At 39.6% G+C, this 26,634-nt stretch overlaps 1 protein-coding gene across 1 annotated transcript in view; it reads right to left on the reverse strand.

Moving 5' to 3' along the window:
• The window catches only part of LUZP2 (leucine zipper protein 2), a 950,181-nt gene that overhangs the window by 328,111 nt on the left and 595,436 nt on the right, over window positions 1–26,634 (reverse strand). Inside the window, exons 6-7 of the mRNA XM_082270449.1 lie at window positions 11,592–11,654; window positions 7,463–7,525 (exon numbers count right to left, since the gene is read on the reverse strand). Coding sequence (XP_082126575.1) covers window positions 7,463–7,525; window positions 11,592–11,654 — 126 coding nt within the window. The remainder of the gene's footprint in view (window positions 1–7,462; window positions 7,526–11,591; window positions 11,655–26,634) is intronic.

The following is a 26,634-nucleotide window of genomic DNA, read 5'->3' on the forward strand; positions in this document are numbered from 1 at the left end:
CTATGGCCTTGGAGGATCAGAGCGTTGTCATATGTCGCTTCCTCCCAACGGCCTTAAAGGGTCAATTTTTTTCATGATGAAAAAAATTACTTTTTTATTGCTTTTTAGTTTAGATGTGAGATCTGAGGACTTTTTGACCCCAGATCTCACATTAAAGAGGACCTGTCCTGCCTATTTCTATTACAAGGGATTTTTACAATCCTTGTAATAGGAATAAAAGTGATCAAACATTTTTTTAAAGGAACAATGTAAAAACAAAAAAATAAAAGGTAAAATAAAGAGGAAAAAAAATTAAAGCGCCCCGTCCCTCTGAGGTCACGCACAGAAGCAAATGCATACGCAAGTCGCGCCCACATATGTAAACATAGTTACCTTGTTACATAGTAGTTGAGGTTGAATAAAGACAATAGTCCATCCAGTTCAACCTGTGTAGGTGTGTGTGGACGTAATCATTTCCGATACACCTGAATGTTGTGATCTTCGAGATGTACATCCAAGTGTCTTTTAAAAGTAGTCATACTCCCCGCAGTTATCACCATTTGTGGTAGAGAGTTCCACAATCTTGTAGCCCTTACTGTAAAAAAAAAACCTTATGTAGCCTGATGTTAAATCTCTTCTCCTCTAATCGCATTGTGTGGCCTTGTGTCCTCTTGCATTCCTTGCGACTGAATAGTTTTTTCCTATGCTGAGATCACCATTGAGGTATTTGTAAATCGCTATCATGTCCGCTCTCAGGCATCTCTTCTTCAGGGAGAAGAAATCAAGCGCTTGTAAACACTCCTCATAATTAAGGCCCTCCAATCCCCTAATCAGTTCAGTTGCCCTTCTCTGGACTATCTCCATTTCCAACACATCCCTTCTAAGCTTTTTTTTTTTTTTAAATCAAAAACTAAAAAATGATGTTTTTTGAGCAGATTTGCAATACATAACATGGATGTAGGTTGTCAAATCAGACACGATACAGTGATACAAAGCACTTACATGTAAATACGAGGGGAATCACAGGTAAGTACCAGACATCAGTCAGAAGTTAAGTGTATTTGTATACGATAAGCAAGTGCATAAAGATATGATATAGACATAAAAATATAACCAATACCTAACAAAAAAAAAGAAAATCAAATACGTGGCCTTGAGGGTTATAAAGAAATCAGCATGTGGCACATGGGGCCACACCATCTATGGAGCTCTTTTTACCCACAGACATCCATCACTAAAGTTTTTTCTTTTTTTTTTTTAGGCTGGTTTTGTCCTTCCTATGCAAGGTCCTAATTAATGCCCAGCTTACATGTTTAGGTGTGATAATGTCTAGCATTTACTTCAGTTTACATGTAAAATATTGTTTCTGTTGAAAATTAGACATAGTACTGAATTCCGTTTTAGCAAGCTAATAGTGATTTGTGATTGGTTGTCATAAGTATGAGAACATTATTTTAGCTTTTATTGGACACTTTAATAATTCCAATAGTGGGGTATCTGGTGAGAGCAGATAAAACCCTGTATAATGAATAGGCTGTATTAAAGTTATGAACCCAGATTTCGTATATAATTTGTATATGATCGACTGCTAAAACTTTCCTAATCAAAAATTTTTAACTATAAAAATATTCCCACAATAATGCAGTAAAATTTCAGAACATCAATAAAACAAACTATAAGTCCTAAAAAAAAAAAAAATTTCCTAAGTTTCTAAGAAATCAAATGGCGTATAAATGGCTTTAGGTTGAGTGCAAAAAAAATATTCTAAATTATTGGAAAATATAGGCTACACAAAACTATCTATAGCTTCTTACCCTATGTCTAAAGTTATTTTATAGATTACTGGAACCCAACCCAATACATGTTTTCTCTACCTGTTTCCTGCTTTTATTTATTTTTTTCTTCCTGTTCACTTTCTATTTCTTTTCGTTCAGCCTTATTCCTTTGCCTTTTACATTTCAAAACAACGTATCGATCCCTAGAGTGGCTCTCAGTGTGCTGACCATAAACCCTTCCAAAGGAAACTTCATTGTTTATCACTCCCCAACCTTTGACTTATTTAAGTCCTGGAGCTATTCTTTTCTTTAATCACTTCAATGATTCACGCTTTCTACAACTGTTTACATAACATATGTTTCCTAAGCCTTTCTGAGCCTTGTTTAACAATTTTTCTCTCCTGGTGTATTTTTCTCGTCTCTTATCCAAATGTAAAGCTGAACTCCAGGCAAAAGGGGAATACGCAACTGGAATAAATGTATGTCAATGGTTTTGCTTGTTTGAAGTTTGGTGAATCTATTCATCAGATCTTGTGATCTAGGCACCCTTGCTAGAGAGCACAGCCAGGTCTTGGACCTCCTTGATGACTACACTGATAATAGGCAGCACAGCCTGCTCCAGGAGCCTCCCCACAATATGAGGGCACAATAGCAGCAGTAGTACACTGGTTGGGCCATCCATTTGCTCTCCCAATTTGTAACAATGTTCCTTACAACAACAGAGCCCCAACTGAGTACTGGCCGCTCCTCTCCTACAGTAAGTACTACAGAGTCTGAGATTAAATCAATTAGTTATACTTCTTCTATGCTCTGCCAAAATTCCAAGTCATTCAGAACTGGGCTCCTGTGGTGGTATTGTTGAAGTTTGCCCAGCCCTCTCCAACCTCTGACACATTCTAATTGACCAATCATGGTTATGGGCTATCTCATTAGCCAAAAGGAATGTATGGAAGGCATTTGGGCCTCTAGGTATTGGAGTTTTTATAGTCACAGCGCTCTCTTTCAGTAAAGTTAATTCAATTTATAGTGCAGAAATAAATATCTGAAAACAGTGTAAAAATCATCTATATATAATAAAATTCAATGAGTCTATCTTTTCTTTTAAATATATATATATATATATATATATATATATATATATATATATATATATATATATATATAGTCCATAAATAAAAAAATCAATCAACGTGAAAAAAAAGTGCAGTCCCATACACCAGAAACCCTTCGGTATTTGCCTCTGATCACCACAGTGCCCTTAACCCCACCTACGGGTGTCTTCTCACCTGCTTGAATGGACCTCACTAAATAAAGGAGGTCTATATGCACTTTGCAGTGTTATATGTGGCACCAGCTGTACACTCCAAATCCATAGCTCTCAGCAGCTCTCAGCATGGTGTCAAACAGGGGGCAAGAGGAAAGAACCATTGTGCAAATCCCTAATAAAAAGTATTTATTTCCATATTAAAATCCACTCACATTTCAGAAGTAAAAAAAATGGCATTTCACAATACAATCCTCAGCATACACAGCTCCACCTAGTCCCAGCGTGATTACGTCACCGCCCACCCCACGCGTAGCGCCCAGTGGGCTTTCTCAAAGGTTTACAACCTTAAAATAGGTTTTATATTTTTGTTAAAATGACAGAGTCCCTTTAATAAATCTTTTGAATGAAAAAGTTAGGACAGAGGGTCTGGCCAGCAACCGGGAAGATGGCCACGTTGTAATCTAGCTCCCAGGCAGACCTTCAGCTCTTAGCAGCTCAAAGCGATGTGGGGAAGCAGAGATCACTTGAATTGCAGCGGTGTGACAGTGACCAACCACATGGCTTAAGATGGGCAAACGAAAATCATTGGAAGGGCCCTGCAAGCTCACTGACTTCTTCACACTGGCCGGAGCTTCTTTCCACTAAGATGGTATCGGGTCTGAAGTGTTACCTGCAACCTTGCATAGTAGCTCTCCACACAAAACCCAGCCCACCGCCTCACTAAGGGTTCCATGCCACAGCAAACTGGCCAGGCAAGTGCTACTTCTTCCCCATCACACAGCCCACGGAAATCCCGCTTCAGACAGGATTCTACACTGTCAGATTTTGGAGACTGTAATAAGTAGTACAGTACAGTAGTAAATACAAGGGAGCGTATTGATTCCATTGAAAAACTTTCCCACTGCTTGTCAACCAATAGTGGACACAGCTCTTAAAGATATGCTTGTCTCCCTATGAGGTACTTTACATAGAGACATACTTTCTTTTGTCACAAGAGTTAAAGCTAAAATCACAGATATGGATGATATGGTCAGCCACATGGAAACTAAAAAGAATGAGCTTGCAGTAGCTCACAATGAATTTGAGGATGCCCATAACAAAATCAAAGAAGAAATCCGACAACTTAAACTTAAAATCGCTGACTTAGAGGATAGATTGAGGAGGAACAATATTAAACCACAGGGAATAGCTGAGTTTGTACCCCTGGGTGATCTAAAGTGCTAAGTACAACAAATGATCTCTACTCTGCTACCGGATGTTTTCTGAGGCCAATATAAACAGAGCGCAGAGATTCCCTAAGCCACCTCACACTCCTGATCGTCGCCCCTGAGACATTATAGTGAAAGTTCACTTTTTCGATAGTAAAAACAACAAAAAAGACTCCTGTGCAAAAGTGTGATATCCTGGTGAAAGGTATTGAGAATGACTCCATGGCTATAGCCTCTAGCCTCGCTGCCCTTTTTGACTGGGGATGTCCCGAAGCCACTACAAAAAATTAGCAGAAGTGGGCACACCAACCTAGTGCATTATCCCATGACATTTAAAAGAGAAGTAAGCGTTGTATAAAATCATACTTACCTAGGTGGATGCAGCAGCCATCTGATGCTGCACCCCCCCCCTCCCCCAGGTCTAAGGATGAGAACTGAGCAATTAAAGACCACTGATCGCTCAGCTCTCAGTGCTCTGTGAGCAGAGAGTAGGTGACTGTCAGTCACTTGCTCTCTGCTCCTGCCCCCCCTTTCTCACTGGGCTGTGGAGGGGCAGGAGTGGCTGGCTCAGCGGCTCACTGGGAGACTGAGCCAGGTACTAGTCTAGGCATCTGGGTGTGGATCCTGACCAAATGGTCATGATATTTCCCCAGCCTAGATCAGCTCTGTGACGTCTGCCAACAGAAGGCTTCAGCCTGTGGTCTGCTAAAAAACAGGTCACAGGAGTGCAGAACGGACTGCACTCCTGAGATCCACAGGAGAAATACAGGCAAATGAGCTTTGGCTGTACTTCTCCTTTAGTAAAGAGATAATCTTCAAAAATTATACTCACAAACATATTGAATAAAATCGCTCATTGAGCTACTTAATCATTGCCCTCTAGTCCTAGGTACAACAGACTCAAGAGTACAGGGGGGCCTCACTGAGTCCTTACTGGCTGATGCTTTTAGTAGGCAACACCTTCTTCCTCAGAGCGAAGGTACATTATTTTGAATTATGAAATTAATATTGTTTCATATACGGTGGTAAATTTGTATGCCCCCAACTCTGGATAACTTAGATTGTTCAATGCCCTCCTGAAAAAAATTGGGGCCGTTCAAAAAAGGCTCTCTTTTATTAGTCGGAGATTTTAATTTAAATCTATTTCTATCCCATGTATGAGTCAGACCCTTCAACCCTTACCTGTATGAGATGCTTATGCTCAATAGAGAGACATTATACTTTTAACTCTGCCCCCTTTCCCCCTTGGCACATATTTAAGAGAACATCTCTTCTTGACAGACCTTACCCTTTTGCATAAAATACATAGGGCATATATATTACCCATTATGTGGTCTGACCATGCCCTTATATCTCTGACTTTGACAGAGGATTATAAAACACTACTGACCCATCTTTGTCATAATAATGACATATGTATTTACTAATCACTCACAGAGAAAGTCTAACTACTGAACTTTTCACTGCAATCTGACATATTTAATGTCTGGTGCACACATAAAGCTTACTCTAGAGGACTGCTTATACAACTGGCTGCAAGGGGAAAAAACAGTTTGCAGTCTGTGGAGCTTATCTATTACAAATTATTAGACATAATTTGATTAGCTACAGTAAATTTGAGGTATTGTGCCTGGGCCGAATTGCGGCATTTAAAATGTTAATCTTGCTGAAGATATTATATTAATTTCATACTATTCTGATCCCTCTTCCTCCCAGCTTTTATTCAAATGTTTTACAGGGATCTTAATCTGTAAATTTGGAAGGGTGGGAGACCCTTCAACTGACAATTTGGTGATAATTTGGCGTATCCTGTTCTAAATGTTTTCAATGTTTTAATTGTTCTACATGTTCTGTAGTTTTGGTTAATTCATTATATCCCAGTCTACGGTTATATACAAAAACCTTGGAAGTTTAAAATGACACTATTATGTACTGTTAATAACACAAAATTTCTACAATACAATAACACAATATTTCTACAATACCATCCATAACATGATATTTCTACTATTCTATTTCAGCAGTATGCTGTGCACTGTTAGCATCCTCCATAACCAACAAGTGTGAAAAGTATATTTTTGTTTTGCACTGCTTTGTATAATTGTATACTGCTATGTACAAAAAAGAAACTTCCAACAAAAACGAATGGAATAAAAAAAGGTAGGACCATTTTTCAAATTCATATTCATTTCCATCCTCAGTGTCCAAATAAATACACTATTTTGTATTTTCCCAATGCTAGATGCCTTCTCAAGCTCTCAGACATTGTGGCCTGTCCAAACAGACTTTCTAACTGTGATGCAAGCCTGCATGCTATTTCCATTTTTGTGTCAAAAAATACCCTTTTTGCCATACATTTTGCAATGCCTATCGCAGTTATGGCGAACCTTGGCACCCCAGATGTTTTGGAACGACATTTCCCATGATGTTCAGCTACACTGCAGAGTGCATGAGCATCATGGGAAATGTAGTTCCAAAACATCTGGGGTGTCAAGGTTTGCCATCACTGGCCTATCGGAAATCACTGAATTTAAATGCATTTCTATAGATCAGGAACCCTACAAAACGTCCCAAGTATCCTTATATCTACTGTTGGGCACTAGACATATTATTTAAAAATTTTCCCTCTTTTTCTCATCGCTTCCTTTTTGATCTTCTTTCCCTACCTCTTGTCTTAGTATTATCTCTATTCTTATTACCCTCTTCTTTCAATACTGCTGACTTTTCCACTCTTCCTCTTGGCCTTGAACATTTTTTCATAGGGACCCTTAATCCTGAAAGGGCCCCTCCTCTCTTTTTGGGTCGCTACATCGCTTGAATTCCAAATGTGTTGCAACCTCCTCAAGGTGCTTGGGACCAGGCGTGACCTCTAGTCATACGGTTCTTACTTAGGCCACAGGATCCTGAAATGGGTATTTTCACCCTCTTTTTCTTTTCTTCGTTTTGCAATTTTTTATCTATTTTGCTAAAAAAGTTTGAGCCTTGCTTTCTCTTTCTCTATTAGTTTGTGTAACATGTTTATTGAATTGATCACCATAACCGGTTGCCTGGTTTTCCAGGCCCCTCGTTTTATACATTTATACCATGTTCTCCACGCTACATGTTATTTTCCAGTGGATGGTTGTATTATTGATTGGTAGTGTCGATTTCATATCTCTGTTGTATCGGTTATCATTGTACTCTTATTTGCTTTCTTTCAATAAAAGCTATTGAAATTAAAAATGTTGACTTACCTTAGAAACCAAATCCTTCTTCCCATACCGAAGTTCTTTTAGCTGGGCCTGTATGCGTTTTGACTACAAAATGAAAAAAAAAAAAATGACATCAACAATAAACTAAATTCCCTGTAAACATAAACGTAGATATACTACTCAGTGTAACAATAGGTCAAGTTTTTTACCCACCTACCGATCAACCAACATATACAATCATCTTAGTGAAATGACTTTTATTTGAAAAACGAAAAGCAATATTGCTCTGACAATATTTCATCTGAGTATTAGAAATTCATAGACACAGGAATGAATGACTGGCTAAAAGTAGAGTGACAAATTCTTCCTTTCTATTCACTGCTGTCTTCATGGAAATCTTTTTCAATAATTTATATGCTAATAGAAATGCACTGGCTTATCGAGACTATGATCTAGTAGTTGGATTTGGTATAACAATGATTTCTCCTTTATGCTGGAGTGTTCAGATTTAAGAACACCCTGTGAGCCAATATAGAAATATGAGTTGCTGCCTTTATTTATGATAGGATTTATCTTCCTGCAAGGTCTGTTTGGCGTCTAACACATGAAGCCTTATTTAATAAATGTTTGCAAAGTGTTAAAGGGGTTAGCGTACTTTTAGTGTGCCTATCTCTTGCTCCCCCTCTCTTTCCCCGGAGTTTATTTTTGCCTATAACGCCTCTTATACAAGATCTTTGTTATGCTACTTGTTTGGTGCCATGTGGAATTTTCTCTGAACTCTTGAAAAATTCTGCACAGTGTTATGAACGCATGCATACCATGTACCCAATTAACTTTAGTGGAAAGCTTATCTTGTGCCTGTCATTCCGGTGATGGACTTTCCATTTAGGTTATTGGATTCCACAGTGCATATTCAAAAGTAATGCAAAGAAGAATTTTGAAGAACTGGGGAGAACACTGGGCAGGGAGTACAGCAAAAATCTCACAGAAGCAAGGTTATGTGTAAGTAGAAGATGACCAAGCCACTTTAGGGGAAAGGGAAGCAGAAACAGATATGGAAACTCATTCTTTAAAAGGAATCTGTCTCTAATGTAAAATGTGATAAATATCGTGCTGCAAAAAGCTTTAATAAAACGTACCTGTCCAGTGTACAATGTGAGTCCCTTAACTGGGGCAAAGTGGCTGAAGGAACTTTAGCATTCAACATATGGGATGCTGAACTGTGTCAGATACCTGTTCCCCCCATCAGGGTTCCATCTGCCATTCTCTACACCACAAAAGCACACAGTAGTGGTGCAGTGGCTAGTGCATGGAACCACAGTGCACTGTATGGACCAGTCATCTGACACACCCAGAACTTGTGTCTGATGTTGAAAATTATTTTGACCACTGTGCAGAGGAGCCTAGAGGATTCACCATACACTTGACAGGTGCTTAAGTGGGTTTGTTAAATTGAACAGTTAAAATGCTGCACCTACTCAGTCACGTGAGATTTAATCTTAAAGGGGTTAAGTCACCAGCAAAGCATTTTTTATGTTATTTTTTTTCATCTAAGCTGTGGTGTATTTTCAAAAAGTATGCCACTTTTTACCATTGTGCCTGGTGAGTAGACACTATATATATGCCTCTAGAAGGAGATTACATATTACTGATCCTGAGAGCTGTAACTTTGCTACTGCCATCAAAGGTCAGTATAATAAATTCAAAAGCAAACATTAAGTGTACACATTATTAGGAAAGAAGATTTACTACTGGGCTTAGGAGTGCACAGCCTATTATTAGGGTGCGCACCCCAAAGCTCAAACACATACTGTATGCTTTTGTGTGCAAATGTATAAATACTGACGGTGTCAGTAGAGCATTGGATGGTTTCAATAGAGAAGGGGATGGTGTCAAAAGGGCAGAGATTGGTGTCAGTAGGGCAGTGGACGATGTCTGTAGTTTTTATTTTTTAGTATTTTTCTCTTATATATAAATATATATATATATTTTACAATTTTTTTTGCATAAAAAAGGAGATTTTTTTTCTTTGGTGAAATATGCCACAAAGGGTGATTAGGGTGTGCCCCGGCATACCTGGCACACCCTGTGCACACGCCTATGCTACTGGGCTATAGTGTGAGCACTGTCTGAATTTTTCTATTTGTTGTACTTTGCCAAGAACCTTTTTGAACACCGAGTTGTTTCAGGCACAGCTACTTCACTTATTATTGTGAGCTGGTAGGTTCCCAATTTGGATTGTAGGATTTCATTACCGAAGTAGGACTTACAACTCACTGGACAAGTAAGTATTATTGATCTTCTTTTGCAAGGTGAATTTTTCACACACACACACATTATATATATATATATATATATATATATATATATATATATATATATATATATATATATACATACACAGTATATATAATTATTATTATTTTTTTATTCTTTTAACAATGTCTTCATCGAGTAGTTAAAGCAATGCAATTCAATTTGAATACTCTACCTATTTTATGCACTTCAGTGTTGTCTATATTTAAAAATATTGTACAATATATTTCATATCATCATAATAGAGTGATTTTTCGGACTGTAGGGTGGTGGTGCACATTGCAAGCAGATCATCAGCAAAGTGACCCAGGAAGTTATTTTAAATTCCTGGCAAATCTGATCATCAGCAACTATATTTTAAAATCCTGAGGGCATATAGAACAATTTTTTTCATGTATGTACTGTATATATAATGAAGAAACACATGTAGCACACAGTGACAGTGGCTGTAGAAAGGACACTGACCTCCTTTGTGCTTTAAAACTGGCAAGAGTACTCAACACTTCTGAGTAAAGAGGAGCATGTGACTGCTCCCCTATAAAGGTGTCTAGGCATAGCAACCAATTATTAGGTTTTAGATCCCATTCACACTAGCGCGACTTGTCAGGCGACTTGGTCGCCTGACAAGTCGCGGTGGGTCGCCTGCCATTGATTAGCACAGGACCCGTTCTAATAGGAGCGACACAAGTCGCTCCGACTTAGAAAAAGGGTCCTGTACTACTTTGGGGGCGACCTGGAGGCGACTTGCATTGACTTCAGCATTCGCCCCAGCAAGTCGCGTCGCCCCTGTCTGAACGGGGTCTAAAGACTGACACATGACTAGGAGCGTGACATCATTTCTTGTCGTGTCAAGAAAACAAATAATCTTAGCACCAAAGAAGCAAGAAGCTGCAATGAAGTGAGTAAGGGGTTTTGAGGACACCCTTTCCAGAGACAATAGATTATTATTATTATTATATAGGATTTATATAGCGCCAACAATTTACACAGCGCTTTAATACAGTAGGAATCAGAGGGCCCTGCTCATTAGAGCTTACAATCTAAGAGGGAATATATCTAATTTATTGAAGGCAAATAGACAGTTGCAGGCTGCAAGGGAGTTTGCTCCAGAGCTTAGTAATGAGGGGGGGGGGGGGTCTTCTGACTTTCAACATCCAATTACATGCAAGCAAAAATTTTGTTTTCTTTTTTTTTCTTGCATGTAATTAGGTATTCTTTACAAAGTAAAGCTTCACCTCATTTACTAAACCCTGGAGCTCAGAGTGCATCTGTAGTAGCAAAGTGCACAGTTTTTGTCTTTAGTTAGTCAACCTTAATGTCATCTTGCCCTGCATGATCAAGTCGATCATGTCTCTTGAAAAATCATGAAATGTCATGAAATCAAGCTTTTACTTCAGGCGGTGTAATTGAACTAATGAACCACTAGACAGCATAAGAGAGAACTCTAAAGTAGAATTCCCCAAAAGAGGCTTGGCTAAAAAAGAGTGAAGGAGAGCTTCCAGCTAGAACCCTGGAAGGCTGCAACATCCATTTATTTATTTAACTAGATGCTACCCTAGGCTTGACAAATGTGCTTATAGTGGAGTTGCACTTTAACACCTTTAACATTTATTGCAGACGTTGTACTTGCCTCATAAAATGCTTGCCTTTTAGTATACATTTGTATCAATGTCAAAAGACAGAGCTGAACATCTACTTACTGTTCTGACACAATGCACTACTTGAACAGCAACACAGAGGAATGTCAAGTCTGATAAAACATGCATTACTTATATTTTCATTCAGAATCTCTAGGTCAGATACCTTCATAAACATTTCAGTTAGCATTCAGCCATTTAAAGAAAGTCTCACTCACTTCCTCAGCACGGAGACCACACAGCTTGTTCCCAGATAGTAGTTTGTTCTTCAGGCTTTTATTCTGATTAAAAAAAAAGAGAAACTGCTCAGACTGTAATTATAAGTTACACCCTTTTGATACTTTAGAGCCGGTTCACACTGAGGCGACACGACTTCGGGGGGCGACCTGTGACTTCGGCGCGACTTGCAGGGACTTCACATAACGGAAGTCTATGCAAGTCGCTCCGAGGTCGCCCCAAAGTAGTACAGAACCCTTTTTCTAAGTCGGAGCGACTTGTGTCGTGTACTACTCAATGGATCGCGACCGACCGCGACTTGTCAGGCTGACAAGTCGCGGCAGTGTGAATGGGCTCTAAAGCTGAATGTAAAAACATCAATGTATACAGTTAAGCATTTATTTAAAAAAAACATAGACATATATAAACACATTTTATATGCAGTTCATACAAATATCCCTGTCAAGGGATGCCAAGAGGTGCAAGAATGGCCAAGTTAATCACCGGCCCTATTCAATCCTCGCTCATGTAAGCAAAGGGGCGGATTGGTGGTCGTGAAAACACTGAACAAATGTGACCTTGACCATAGACAATATATGCCCATGTCAAGGACTTTTTTTCTCTGGGAATAGGTGCAGGTACTCCTTTCATTTTTTTGTTTTAACCCACCTCTCAGTACGGCAATTTTAGAGAATATAGAACCAAGTATAATTTTGTGGTGCAAAGTCATTTGCATGGAAGTTTTAAATGATAATAGGAAAAGCTGTAAAATAGAACCCCTGCAGCCGGTAAGAATAGCCCCCCCCCAAACAACAACAGATCCCCTCAGCAACAATGAATATCCCTCAGCAACAATAGACCCCTACTAGTCAGGATTGGCTATTGGGACCCCTACCAGCCACAATAGATCTAATCGCTGCCAGCAGATAGATCCTCCAGGAGCCAGCAACAATAGGCCCCTCTCTTATCAGTAGATTCCTTACCAGCAACAATTGACCCCGCAGGAACAAAAGACCCCTAAGCAGCAGTAGACTCCTCTCTCAACAATAAATTCCCCTCCAGCAACAATAGCAGCCAGCATCAATAGACCTTCCAGCACATCCCACCACCCCTTGCCATTACATACATTCAGTGCTAGAACTGTAATCCCCCACGTTCCTGCTGAAAAAAGCCCTGCCCATGTACATATTTAGTCAGTGATATCACCACATCCCTGCCTCCCTGTATATGGACATTTCGGAATATCAACAGATTTTTTTTCCCCAGAAACAGGTGGAAAAAAATCCAGCATCTATTGTTACTGCTGCTGGATTTAAAATTTTTGATTTTTTTACTTATTTTTTTTAACTAAAGGACTTGTGTGTGCTTATTTATCCGCCTCTTGCTTATTCACATGGGGGAGAGGATGATATCGGGGGCCTCCTTATCCTAAAGTCCTACCTGCATCCCAAAACCAGTCAAGGTTATAGGGAAAAGGCCCTTGTCTTCATCAACATGGGGTAGTAGGTATTGGTTTTGAAGGGGTCCCATGTATGTTTTTTGGATGTGGGGCCCCACTAGAGTCCATACCAGGGTCTAGAATTTGGTTTTGGGGGGGACCCATAACATTTTTTTGCATGTATTGCAAAAGTGACATTTAGAAAAAAAACTTAAAACAGTATTAAAATTTATTATATTGCAGCTTACTTTGGTTTGGGGGACCCCCAAGCAGTTTTTTTTAAAGGAATCATATTTTTAATTGTTGTGCTTTCAGCATTATTGAATTCACTGCTCCCTGCAAAGCTGTATTTTTTATTTTGTTTATTGTTTCATGTCTACTGTGGCAGTGCCCAGCCCCCATATACATTTTTTGCCAATCCCTCGGCTATTAGCCTTAAAAATTGAGAAAATTGATTGATACATTTGCTCAAAGGCTCAATGGTTCCATTTGGCTAATCGATTTCAATGGGGTATGGATTTGAAATCTGAATGTTTAATATGTTTGGGCGAATCTCCCTGAACCAAACCCAGGTGTGTTCAGTTCATCCTTAAAAGGGACCAGTCTGTTTGGCATAACTGCAATAGATAAAAGTCAGACTTATATTTATTGCAGTTATGCAACAGATTCACAAAAGAAAGAAGAAAGAAAAGGAAAACTGCACAAATTGGAGCATCATGCCAAACATACTGGAACATACATTTTAGGTTAAAGAGGAAGTAAACCCTCCTCTGACACTTGTACCTATAGGTAAGCCTATGATAAGGCTTACCTATAGGTACTGTAAATATCTCCTAAACATGTACCGTTTAGGAGATATTTACCTTTAATGCAGCCAGTGACGTCACTGGCGCATGCGCTCTGAAGGAACGGCTGATCATGCCGTTCCTTCAGAGCCCCGTGCCGTGACCGTCGGCTCCCGCGCGTGCGCTGGAGTGACGTCACCGCGGCTCCGGCCAATCAGATGGCCTTAAGACGGGCGACTACACATGTCGCCCGTCATACAGGTAAGCGGACGGCACGATGGGGGCTCGTTCTAAGGTAAGTATTTCATAATGAGCTAGTATGCGATGCATACTAGCTCATTATGTCTTTCTCTTTCAGGATGTAAAGAAAAAAAAAAAATTTCTCGGTTTACAACCTCTTTAACATGCATTTTAAGACAACATTTAGGGAACTACAGTTGACTTTTATGGTCCATTTAAACCAGTCCAATTTTCATGTTGATGTGGGTTGTGTTACAGCTGCCCATTCATTTGAATAGTACCACAATGGACCAAAAATCAAGACTGCCTGGAGCACAGAGGAGAAATGGCACATGACAGGGTGGGCTGGAAGACAGGAAAAGGGTTAGGAATGGTTGGAGAATTGATTACTAATATGAAGCAGGTGGTTAAAGATCTCTAGGAGGAACAGGCAGCAAGGTGAGCGATTTTACGCACCTTCCGGCTCGCTTGGTAACAGTGTGGATACGGCTATAAATAGGAGTTCACGTGTTTTGGGAATTTAGGTGTGGGAATAGGATGAGGGACTTGTGGAACACGTTGCCATTATTGTCACAGCATTGTAGGGTCCTTGATGGTGCCAAAAAATGTTTGGACGCATGGTTTAATGTTAATGGACACACATTTGTATGATTACGTGGTTTTAATGAAAGAAGTAATTACTAAAGTTTTCTCCAGGTGAATAATAGTGTAAAATTACTGGTGTGTATGTACCCACTGAGCTGGCTGTGAACGGGTGGTGGCCGTATGGGTTTGCAACAGAACATGATACTTGGTGGAATTTTCAAGGACCTGGCTTTAATGGTTGTATTAGATTTCATGTATGTTTTAAAGAATTGGTATCTATGCTGCTGCTATTATCCACACTTGTATAAAGTACTCAAAACCCATACTTGAGTAAAAGTACAAGTGCTCAATCAAAAAGTGACTTGAGTAGAAGTGGAAGTGCTCTATCAAAAAGTGACTTGAGTAGAAGTACTAAAGTGTTCAACATTTTTTGTACTTAAGTATTGCAAGTAGTTTTTTTTTTAATTTTGCTACTCAAGTACTGAAAGTAAAAGTACAAGTACTGTGTTATGTAGTTATTAAAGAAAGAAGTCAAACGTTTGAACATCATATTGTTTTTTATTATTTCAAATGATTAACCTAAAGGACAATCACAATTCCTTTGGCTGTAACTTTTTGTAAACAAAAACACATAAAGTATGTCCCTCCCTTTCCCCTTTAAAGCATCCCTCCTTCTCTTCCCTGCATGTTTTTTTTTCTCCACCGCTTATTGGTGCGCAAAATCATAAATAAACCAATGTGATATACAAAAATATATTGCAATAATGAAATAAAGGAAGAGTGTATAAAATCAAAGTCAATAAAAAGTCCATATATATATATATATATATATATATATATATATATATATATATATATACATATATATATACATATATAATGCCATAATACCATATATATGTGACAAAACAAGATGAATATATTTTCAAAGGTGCAGGAATCAAACAGATGCTATTCCAAATAATAGGTACAGACTCCCACCACCTTGTGGATTTCCCCCTTACCCGGCGGATGAAGGTAAGTGCAAAATAATATCCAAATAGACTCTTCCAGTGAAACAAAACTGCAAAACCTGTGCTCTCAACTTCCAGTGAAAAAAGCAAAATCAGCCTCTTACCAGAAAAAAGGTCTATGTACGCTTGTGACTCTCCTTGGTTGGGGGAGGTTCTCTTTCCCCTTAACAGCAGATATGTAGACCATTTTATTTATACATACAGTTGCATTTATTTTCATATGCGCTGATTTACACATGACATTATACACATTTTTTTGAACTTCATGAAACCTGCCATCTACTGTTCTGGCAATGGTAATTTTTATATTTGTAACGAGTAACTATACAGCACAAAAAAAAATATATTGGAGTAGAAGTATTGAAATCATCGAAAAAATGTAGTGAAGTAAAAGTGGAAGTAGGAGAAAAAAATTATACTCCAGAAAAGTACAGATAGCGCCTTTCGGTACTTAAGTACAGTAGTGAAGTAGTTCTACTTAGTTACTATACATCTCTGCTATTATCCTTATGCTTAATAAAGGCAATGACCATAACAATCCAACAAAAATATGTGTCACATTGTATTATTTATGATGTTTATTATTTATTTTTTATATTAACATTTCATTCAAGTTTCCATAACCATGAACCATTAAAAAAACACAGTTCAAGTTGTTACAATCTTATATAACTATTACAAGTTAACTTTCTATATAGATAACCCCCCCCCCCCCCCAAAAAAAAAAAAGAAAAATATAACTAACCAGATCCCCTCCTATTTCATTCTCTACTACCCTCCCACTCTATCAGACCCCTTCTCGCTTGTACATAATAGTAATTATCAGCCTCAAACAACCAGGATCTCCATATAGTCCTCAGGTTTTTAAAAACTTCAGCCAGTTTTCCCATATATCCAGATATTTTGTGCAGGAGTCCTCTGCTGTATAAATTGTTACCTCCATGGATCTCACTCAATCCACCCTTACAACCCAATCCCTCATACTCTGAACTTCAAGCGATCTCCAAAGTACAGGTATCAAACGTTTAGCTGCATTCAGTAAGTGAGGCACTAGTGTATTCTCGCCTTTTTCTGTGTTGTGAAATAGGCAACTCCAAGGTTCCACCTGAATACAGTCTCCTGTAATCTGGTGGGTTAACCTAATAATCCTTTCCCAAAAAACTTGTATCTTTGTGCACTCCCACCACAGATGCACAAAGGTCCCAGGAGCCCCACATCCCTTCCAACAAATTGGGGATATCTCTGCACTGAACCTCTCAGCCCTCTGCGGGGTGAGATACCATCTAGCAAAAAGCTTGTAACACATCCTAGTTCCTGTTCCCATTTCCCAAAATAAGGTGGGTACACAGGCTCTGTTTCCCCTAGTAAAATCTTATATATTTTTAATTGACTATGCTTAGTACACGCGGGAGAGCTAAACAGTTTCTCCATTGGCTGAGGCTGCGGTAAAGAGTGCCCAAAGTGCTGTAATTGTGTACAGTGGGTACGGAAAGTATTCAGACCCCCTTAAATTTTTCACTCTTTGTTATATTGCAGCCATTTGCTAAAATCATTTAAGTTCATTCTTCTTCCTCATGAATGTACACATAGCTCCCCATATTGACGGAAAAACACAGAATTGTTGACATTGTTGCAGATTTATTAAAAAAGAAAAACTGAAATATCACATGGTCCTAAGTATTCAGACCCTTTGCTCAGTATTTAGTAGAAGCCCCCTTTTGATCTAATACAGCCAGGAGTCTTTTTGGGAAAGATGCAACAAGTCTTTCACACCTGGATTTGGGGATCCTCTGCCATTCCTCCTTGCAGATCCTCTCCAGTTCTGTCAGGTTGGATGGTAAACGTTGGTGGACAGCCATTTTTAGGTCTCTCCAGAGATGCTCAATTGGGTTTAAGCCAGGGCTCTGGCTGGGCCATTCAAGAACAGTCACGGAGTTGTTGTGAAGCCACTCCTTCGTTATTTTAGCTGTGTGCTTAGGGTCATTGTCTTGTTGGTAGGTAAACCTTTGGCCCAGTCTGAGGTCCAGAGCACTCTGGAGAAGTTTTTTGTCCAGGATATCCCTGTACTTGGCCGCATTCATCTTTCCCTCCATTGCAACCAGTCGTCCTGTCCCTGCAGCTGAAAAACACCCCCACAGCATGATGCTGCCACCACCATGCTTCACTGTTGGGACTGTATTGGACAGGTGATGAGCAGTGCCTGGTTTTCTCCACACATACCGCTTAGAATTAAGGTCAAAAAGTTCTATTTTGGTCTCATCAGACCAGAGAATCTTATTTCTCACCATCTTGGAGTCCTTCAGGTGTTTTTTTTAGCAAACTCCATGCGGGCTTTCATGTGTCTTACACTGAGGAGAGGCTTCCGTCGGGCCACTCTGCCATAAAGCCCCGACTGGTGGAGGGCTGCAGTGACAGTTGACTTTCTACAACTTTCTCCCATCTCCTGACTGCATCTCTGGAGCTCAGCCACAGTGATCTTTGGGTTCTTCTTTACCTCTCTCACCAAGGCTCTTCTCCCCGATAGCTCAGTTTGGCCGGACGGCCAGCTCTAGGAAGGGTTCTGGTTGTCCCAAACGTCTTCCATTTGAGGATTATGGAGGCCACTGTGCTCTTAGGAACCTTAAGTGCAGCAGAAATCTTTTTGTAACCTTGGCCAGATCTGTGCCTTGCCACAATTCTGTCTCTGAGCTCTTCAGGCAGTTCCTTTGACCTCATGATTCTCATTTGCTCTGACATGCATTGTGATCTGGAAGGTCTTATATAGACAGGTGTGTGGCTTTCCTAATCAAGTCCAATCAGTATAATCAAACACAGCTGGACTCAAATGAAGGTGTAGAACCATCTCAAGGATGATCAGAAGAAATGGAAAGCACCTGAGTTAAATATATGAGTGTCACAGCAAAGGGTCTGTATACTTAGGACCATGTGATATTTCAGTTTTTCTTTTTTAATAAATCTGCAACAATGTCAACAATTCTGTGTTTTTCTGTCAGTATGGGGTGCTATGTGTACATTCATGAGGAAGAAGAATGAACTTAAATGATTTTAGCAAATGGCTGCAATATAACAAAGAGTGAAACATTTAAGGGGGTCTGAATACTTTCCGTACCCACTGTATATCTCCATGTATCAAGTGGCATATTCCCCCATTTTTGTGTTACTTCAAAAAAGAAAATTCACAATATGTTTCCTACCATTGCATCTTTTAACTGTATCACCTAATTTTTTTGCCCATCTAACAAAATATAAACAGTCCTCTTTCCTTGATTTAAAATAATTTATATGTATTAATGAAAATAAATGGTGCATTATATTCCCAGTGAAAAAATCTACATAAACTCTCCCAAATTCTTAACGTGTTCTTAGTCAATATACTTGTGTTATTGGCCATGGCCAAGTCTCGAATTGCTTGTGGTACCCAAACCATCTTCCCAAAATCTACCTTGCTTTGTGCGCACTCAATTTCCACCCAGCTCCTACCCTTCTTATTATGCATCCAATCTGCTATTCGTGCTATAGAAATTGCCTTGTAATATTTTTTAAAATCAGGTGCAGCTACACCCCCCCACCCGACCCTTTTATCTTTGTTAGTACTGCATAGGCAATTCTAGGGCATTTATGTACCCATATGTATTTTATTACCATTGCTCTTAACCTTCTTAGCGGTATTCCTGAGTGTGGCTCGGGGTTAAATTTCAGAGCCAAAAGCGGTAACCCCGAGCTGCACTCGGGGTACCACCAGAAGCATCGTTGGATCCTGTAAGAGAGGTTTCTTACCTTGTCACCGGGATCCAGCGATGTGTCTCGGCGGTGTCTCGCGGTGGATCTTCCTCCCGATCGTCTCCGTGCCCCGGCTTCAGTCTCCTGCGACGTGACGTTCGCAGGGGGGTGGAACCGGTGGCAAATTCAAATGTAAAAACACACCAAACACACTGATACCATTCAAAATAAAAAAAAAATCACATTAGTTTGCCCCCCAGTGCCCTTTACTACAGTTTTACTGTACTTTTTATGTATATATATATATATATATATATATATACACACACGTAATTCTTGTGAATGAGCAGCCCAAACCAACTGTATACATTATATATATATATATATATATATAATATATATATAATAAATGTATACAGTTGGTTTGGGCTGCTCATTCACAAGAATTACATGCAAAATAATGGTACCGCTTTCAGCACCTAAAATCCAAAAGAATCATACCGCCAGGGAGGTTAACTTCCTAAAAAAGGCCTGGGGGAGGGTGATTGGAGATTGGGGAGAATGTTATTTTTACCGCTCTTATTCTGCCCAGCCATGAAAGAGGTCTATGTCTCAGGGAGTTCAGCTGATCCTTCACTTTATTCAACATTTATATAATTAGCCTTATGCAGAGTCACTAACGATGTAGTTAATTTATTACCAAGGTGTCCCAGTTCCTCTCTACACCATACAAAGGGGAACTTAGGCTGGATTGACTGTTGTTCTCTCTTTGGTATTGTAATATTCAGGATCTCCAATTTAGCTATGGTAACTTTAAAATGTAAAAGCTTCCCATATCTCCAGCACTATCAGAAGCATTAGCCTACGGTTATAAATGAAGAATAGTACATGGGCTGCATAATGTCTGGATTTTTACGAATTGCTGCCTATAAGGGTTCTAGAGCTAAAACAAACAGCTTTGGGGAAAGGGGGCACCCATGTCTAATCCCATTATGTAATTAGAAGGGGGAGGACAAACTGCCATTTACTCTTATTCTTGCATGTATGGTAATAAAAGGCAGAGATCCATCATATCATCCTTTCTCCAATACCTAGGTATCTCAGAGTTTCTAACATGAAGCCCTAATTAACCCTATTGAAGGCTTTTTGGCATATATAGACAATAATACAGCTGGGATTCCCTTATTTTTTACTTAGTGGATCAAAAGGAGTGATTTAAGGCTGTTGTCCCTCCCTCCCGACCAGACACAGAGCCCACCTGATTCTTCTATATCCATTTTGGCAATAAAGGTTTTAATCTTTCTGCTATTATTTTAGCAAAGAATTTTAAATCTGTATTTAAAAGGAAATTGGTCTATAACTTATCGGTACCCTCGGGTCTTTCCCCTCCTTCAAAATAAGAGTTATGTTGGCGAGCAAAGACTCCTCTCTTAAATTCTCCCCTTTCCCCACCATGTTGAAATATTCACATGATTTGGGGACTAGGATTTTTTGAAACATTTTATAATACAGCATCGAGAATCCATCAGGGCCTGAGCTCTTCCCCAGGGCAACCTTCTTTATTGCCCACCCCACCTCTTCTCGTGTTCGGGGACTCTTGATCCTCTAATTCCTCTTTGGGTAGCTTGGGAGATCGAGCTCCCGCAGATATTCCTTTTCGGCTAGGTCTTCCTTACCACTATCCCTACCTTTCTCTTTCTGTCTAACATTGTAAAATTGAATGTAAAAGGAGTGTAACACCTGAGCGATATCTGGGGATGGATCGACTATTTCCCCATTCTCATTTTTTAATTTTGGGAATATGGGATGCATTTTTTTCTCCCTCACTGCTTTTGCTAGCCATTTCCCAGGTTGATTTCCCCATTGGTATTTTTCTTTTATGACTATATGAAATGTGCTTTTTGTCTCCTGTTCCATAGGTGCTGCCAGTTCCCCTCTCTTCTCAATTAGCTCTTGCTTCTCTTGGGTCTAGTCCGTTGCATTGCACTAATGCATGTAATATGAATTACCACACTGAAATGTTGTGAAAAAGCCCTTAGAGTAGGATTATTGCCCTTTGAGAAAGAAAGTACAATCAAATAAATAGATATATAGTTATTTCAAACTAGTAATGCTACAGTATAATAACACATTAGGTAATGTTTCAGTTTCAAAAGCCCACTACTGACTGTTTTTAAGTCAGGGAATCATTTACAATTTTGTACCACTCCCACTTCAAAGAAATTGCACTTAAGATGAACATTAGCTAGTGTTCAGCACAACAAAATGTTCCATTTGAATAGCAATTCAGAATTCAAGGAGTTGGAAAAGTGTTTATTATACAAGGTGCTTATCAGTAAATCACAGAGCTTTCTTAAATGCATTGAATAGTCCAGTGCAGTGTCTACAATATAGATGTTTATCTATATCTGGTGTCTAAGCAGAACATCTGGTACTCTGTGTGACATAACAAAAAACTAACCTGTGGTGAAGGAGAATTCAAGTTAACGTAGAATAGCTTTCAAACACTATGTACAGTGCGTGTCAGAAATACTGTTTTGTAACATATGATCCATTCATTAAAAAAAAAACTTCAAGGAAACTCAGAAAAAAAAAAAAACACATACAAACCAGGGGCCTCATTGTATTGCCACATTCAGTTTTTGTATCTTTCCCTGACTTCACATCTGTATCTGCCCTGCACCGGCTTTTTTTTCCACACCTTCCCTCAGAAGTGGTCCTTACCTTCTTTCCCCCGTCCCTACTCTATCCTCTTTATGACCGCCTGCTGCAGATGTACTGCGGAAGGCAGCCGCTCCTGCATGAACCGCCGTAACTATAAGTCGGTCGCCTGCAGGAGGCTAGGGGGCGAGCCCGCGCCGCCAGCGGTGCGCTCCCGCCCCTCCATCAGCGGGGAAGCAGATGCAGTGAGCAGGCAGCTCTGATTGCCGCCTGACACCCGCGATCGTTCCCCGATGTAAAAGAAGAACGGTCAGCTGTTGTAAACACAGCTGACCAATCTTCTCCCTGGAATGATCACAGAGCTCCTGTAATCCTTCTATATAGGAACACAGGTCTCTATTGTCATTTCACAAGCAACACCCTCCCCCACAGTTAGAATCACTCTCCTAGGCTTACATTTAACCTATTGATCACCCATAGCGTTAACCCCTTCCCTGCCATTGTCATTATTACAGTAACAGTGCATATTTTTAGCACTGATTACTGTAGTAATGCCACTGGTCACCCCAAAGGTGTCAAAAATGTCAGTCAGGGGTCCGATCTGTCTGCCGCAATGTCGCAGTCCCGCAAAAAATCGCAGATTGCCGCCGTTACTAGTAGAAAAAAAAAAACAATAAAAATGACATAAATCTTTCCCATAGTGAGTAGGCACAATAACTTTTGTGCAAACCAAAATATGCTTATTGCGATTTTTTTACCAAAAATATGTAGCAGAAAACAAATTGGCCTACAATGTTAAAAAATTTTGATTTTTACATTTTTTTGTGGAAATGTCATATACAATGCATTGCGAAAGTATTTGCCCCCCTTGAACTTTTTGACCTTTTGCCACATTTCAGGCTTCAAACATAAAGATATAAAACTGTAATTTTTTGTAAAGAGTCAACAACAAGTGGGACACAATCATGAAGTGGAACGAAATTTATTGGATATTTCAAACTTTGTTAACAAATAAAAAACTGAAAAATTGGGCATGCAAAATTATTCAGCCCCTTTACTTTCAGTGCAGCAAACTCTCTCCAGAAGTTCAGTGAGGATCTCTGAATGATCCAATGTTGACCTAAATGACTAATGATGATAAATAGAATCCACCTGTGTGTAATCAAGTCTCCGTATAAATGCACCTGCACTGTGATAGTCTCAGAGGTCCGTTTAAAGTGCAGAGAGCATCATGAAGTACAAGGAAAACACCAGGCAGGTCTGAGATACTGTTGTGGAGAAGTTTAAAGCCGAATTTGGATACAAAAATATTTCCCAAGCTTTAAACATCCCAAGGAGCACTGTGCAAGCGATAATATTGAAATGGAAGGAGTATCAGACCACTGCAAATCTACAAAGACCTGGCCGTCCCTTTAAACTTTCAGCTCATACAAGGAGAAGACTGATCAGAGATGCAGCCAAGAGGCCCATGATCACTCTGCATGAACTGCAGAGATCTACAGCTGAGGTGGGAGACTCTGTCCATAGGACAACAATCAGTCGTATACTGCACAAATCTGGCCTTTATGGAAGAGTGGCAAGAAGAAAGCCATTTCTTAAAGATATCCATAAAAAGTGTTGTTTATAAAATTACCACAAGCCACCTGGGAGACACACCAAACATGTGGAAGAAGGTGCTCTGGTCAGATGAAACCAAAATCCAACTTTTTGGCAACAATGCAAAACGTTATGTTTGGTGTAAAAGCAACACAGCTCTTCACCCTGAACACACCATCCCCACTCTCAAACATGGTGGTGGCAGCATTATGGTTTGGGCCTGCTTTTCTTCAGTAGGGACAGGGAAGATGGTTAAAATTGATGGGAAGATGGATGGAGCCAAATACAGGACCATTCTGGAAGAAAACCTGATGGAGTCTGCAAAAGACCTGAGACTGGGACGGAGATTTGTTTTCCAACAAGACAATGATCCAAAACATAAAGCAAAATCTACAATGGAATGGTTCACAAATAAACATATCCAGGTGTTAGAATGGCCAAGTCAAAGTCCAGACCTGAATCCAATCGAGAATCTGTGGAAAGAACTGAAAACTGCTGTTCACAAACGCTCTCCATTCAACCTCACTGAGCTCGAGCTGTTTTGCAAGGAGGAATGGGCAAAAATTTCAGTCTCTCGATGTGCAACTAGAGACATACCCCAAGCGACTTACAGCTCTAATCGCAGCAAAAGGCGGCGCTACAAAGTATTAACTTAAGGGGGCTGAATAATTTTGCAAGCCCAATTTTTCAGTTTTTTACTTGTTAAAAAAGTTTGAAATATCCAATAAATTTGTTCCACTTCATGATTGTGTCCCACTTGTTGTTGATTCTTCACCAAAAATTACAGTTTTATATCTTTATGCTTGAAGCCTGAAATGTGGCAAAAGGTCGCAAAGTTCAAGGGGGCCGAATACTTTCGCAAGGCACTGTAGCAGAATGTGAAAAATATTGTTTTTTTTTTTTTCCAGAATTGTTGCATTTTTTTGTTCATAGCGCAAATAATAAAAATCGCACAGGTGATCAAATACCACCAAAAGAAAGCTCTATTTGTGGGGAAAAAAAGGACGTAAACTTCGTTTGGGTACAGCATTGCATGACCGCACAATTTTTAGTTAAAGTCACGCAGTGCCAAGTTGAAAAAAGTGGCCTGGTCATTAAGGGGGCAAATCCTTCCGGTCTTAATGTGGCTATATACCTGTAAGCTGAATAGGGCTAAAATAATGGATCATACTTGCCTATATCCTTGTGACTTTTTCCTCTTACTTGCCAATTTTGGTCCTACCTCAGTGCTGCCTGGGTCCCCATTCTCATACAGGCATTTTAAAAACGTCAATGATTTTGTGCATGTGCAAGATGAAGTGCATGACATCATGTATGCACCATATAATACTAACTGCATCTGTCAGGGAAAGAAAACCCTTCCTCAAAATCTCACAAGATCTCAGGGAGCTTTTTTTGTAATTTTGTATGACACATGTGTGAGATGAAGCGTAAGGGCTCTTTCACACGGGCGTTCCTTTTTTTTTGCCCGATCAGGTCCTTTTTTTTTTTTTTTTGTAACGGACACGGATGACACTTGTGTCATCCGGTCCGTATGTCCGTTTTTCATCCCATCCGTTTGCGAATGAAAAACTGACATAATGCATGTCTATGTAAATACGGATGTCTGCGGATGACACCACTGACATCCGTTTTTGCTTCAGTTCCGTTTTTTGAAAGGAAGAAAAAATAGGGTTCTCCTCCTTTCAAAAAAACTGAACTGAACTGACAAAAAACGGATGTCAGAGGATGATCATCCGATGACATCCGTATTTACATAGAGATACATTATGTCCGTTTTTCATCCGCAAACGGATGAGATGAAAAACGGACATACGGAAGGCCCGTGTGAAAGAGCCCTTAGGGCTCTTTCACACAAGCTTTCCGTATGTCCGCAAATCATCCTATTTTTTTGCGGATGATTTGCGGACATAATGTAAGTCTATGGCATTGCGGATGTCAGGGGAATACCATCCGCTGACATCCGCTTTCCTTCCTTTCAGTTCTGTTCCGTTTTTTGGAACGGAACAGAACCCTATTTTTCCTCCGTTCAAAAAACGGAAAGGAAGGAAAATCGGATGTCAGCGGTTTCATCTGCTGACATCCGCAATCCGCATAGACTTACATTAGGTCCGCATATCATCCGCAAACGGATGGGATGATATGCGGACACCCGGAGCGGATGACAGAAATGTCATCCGCTCCGTGAAAAAAAAAAGGACCGCAGCGGAGCTCTCACACGGAGCGGCCGTGTGAAAGAGCCCTTAGGCATAATGTGATTAATCATGCACATGCACTGTATGAGAATACTGCAAGATATAACAGTTTAGGTATGGGATTTGCCTAAAGGCATTGCCTTCCCAGGAAGCATCTATGTTGCCAGGCCAATGTCAGCACTGTCTTCAGGGAAACCAGAAAGTCCAGGATAAAAAAGTAAGTAAAGCAAAAACTTTTTTAAAAATGTCAGGAGATTTCATATTTGAACACAGAGATGCATATTGATGTGACATTTAGGGAAAGGGGGAAGGGTCCACTTTAACCACCGGAAGGATTTGCCCCCTTAATGACTAGGCCCTATTTTGCGATTTTGCACTGCATTACTTTATTGGACAATTGCGCGGTCATGCGACGCTGTACCCAAATAAAATTGATGTCCTTTTTTCCCACAAATAAAGCTTTCTTTTAGTGGTATTTGATCACCTGTGTTATTTTTATTTTTTGCGCTATAAACAAAAAAAGAGCGACAATTTTGAAAAAAAAAAAAAACAATATTTTTCACTTTCTGCTATGTAACATTCCCAAAAAAAAATTAAAAATCAAAATGTTTTAACATTTTAGGCCAATTTGTTTTCTGCTACATATTTTTGGTAAAAAAAATCGCAATAAGCGTATTTTGATTGGTTTGCGCAAAAGTTATCTACAGGAAAGATTTATGTAATTTTTATTGTTTTTTTTTTTTCTAGTAATTGTGGCGATCTGTGATTTTTTGCGGGACTGCAACATTGCGACGGACAGATCGGACCCCTAA

The sequence above is a fragment of the Pelophylax lessonae genome (genome assembly GCF_965119305.1).
Source record: "Pelophylax lessonae genome assembly, chromosome: 10".
In the NCBI taxonomy this organism is placed as follows: Eukaryota; Metazoa; Chordata; class Amphibia; order Anura; family Ranidae; genus Pelophylax; species Pelophylax lessonae.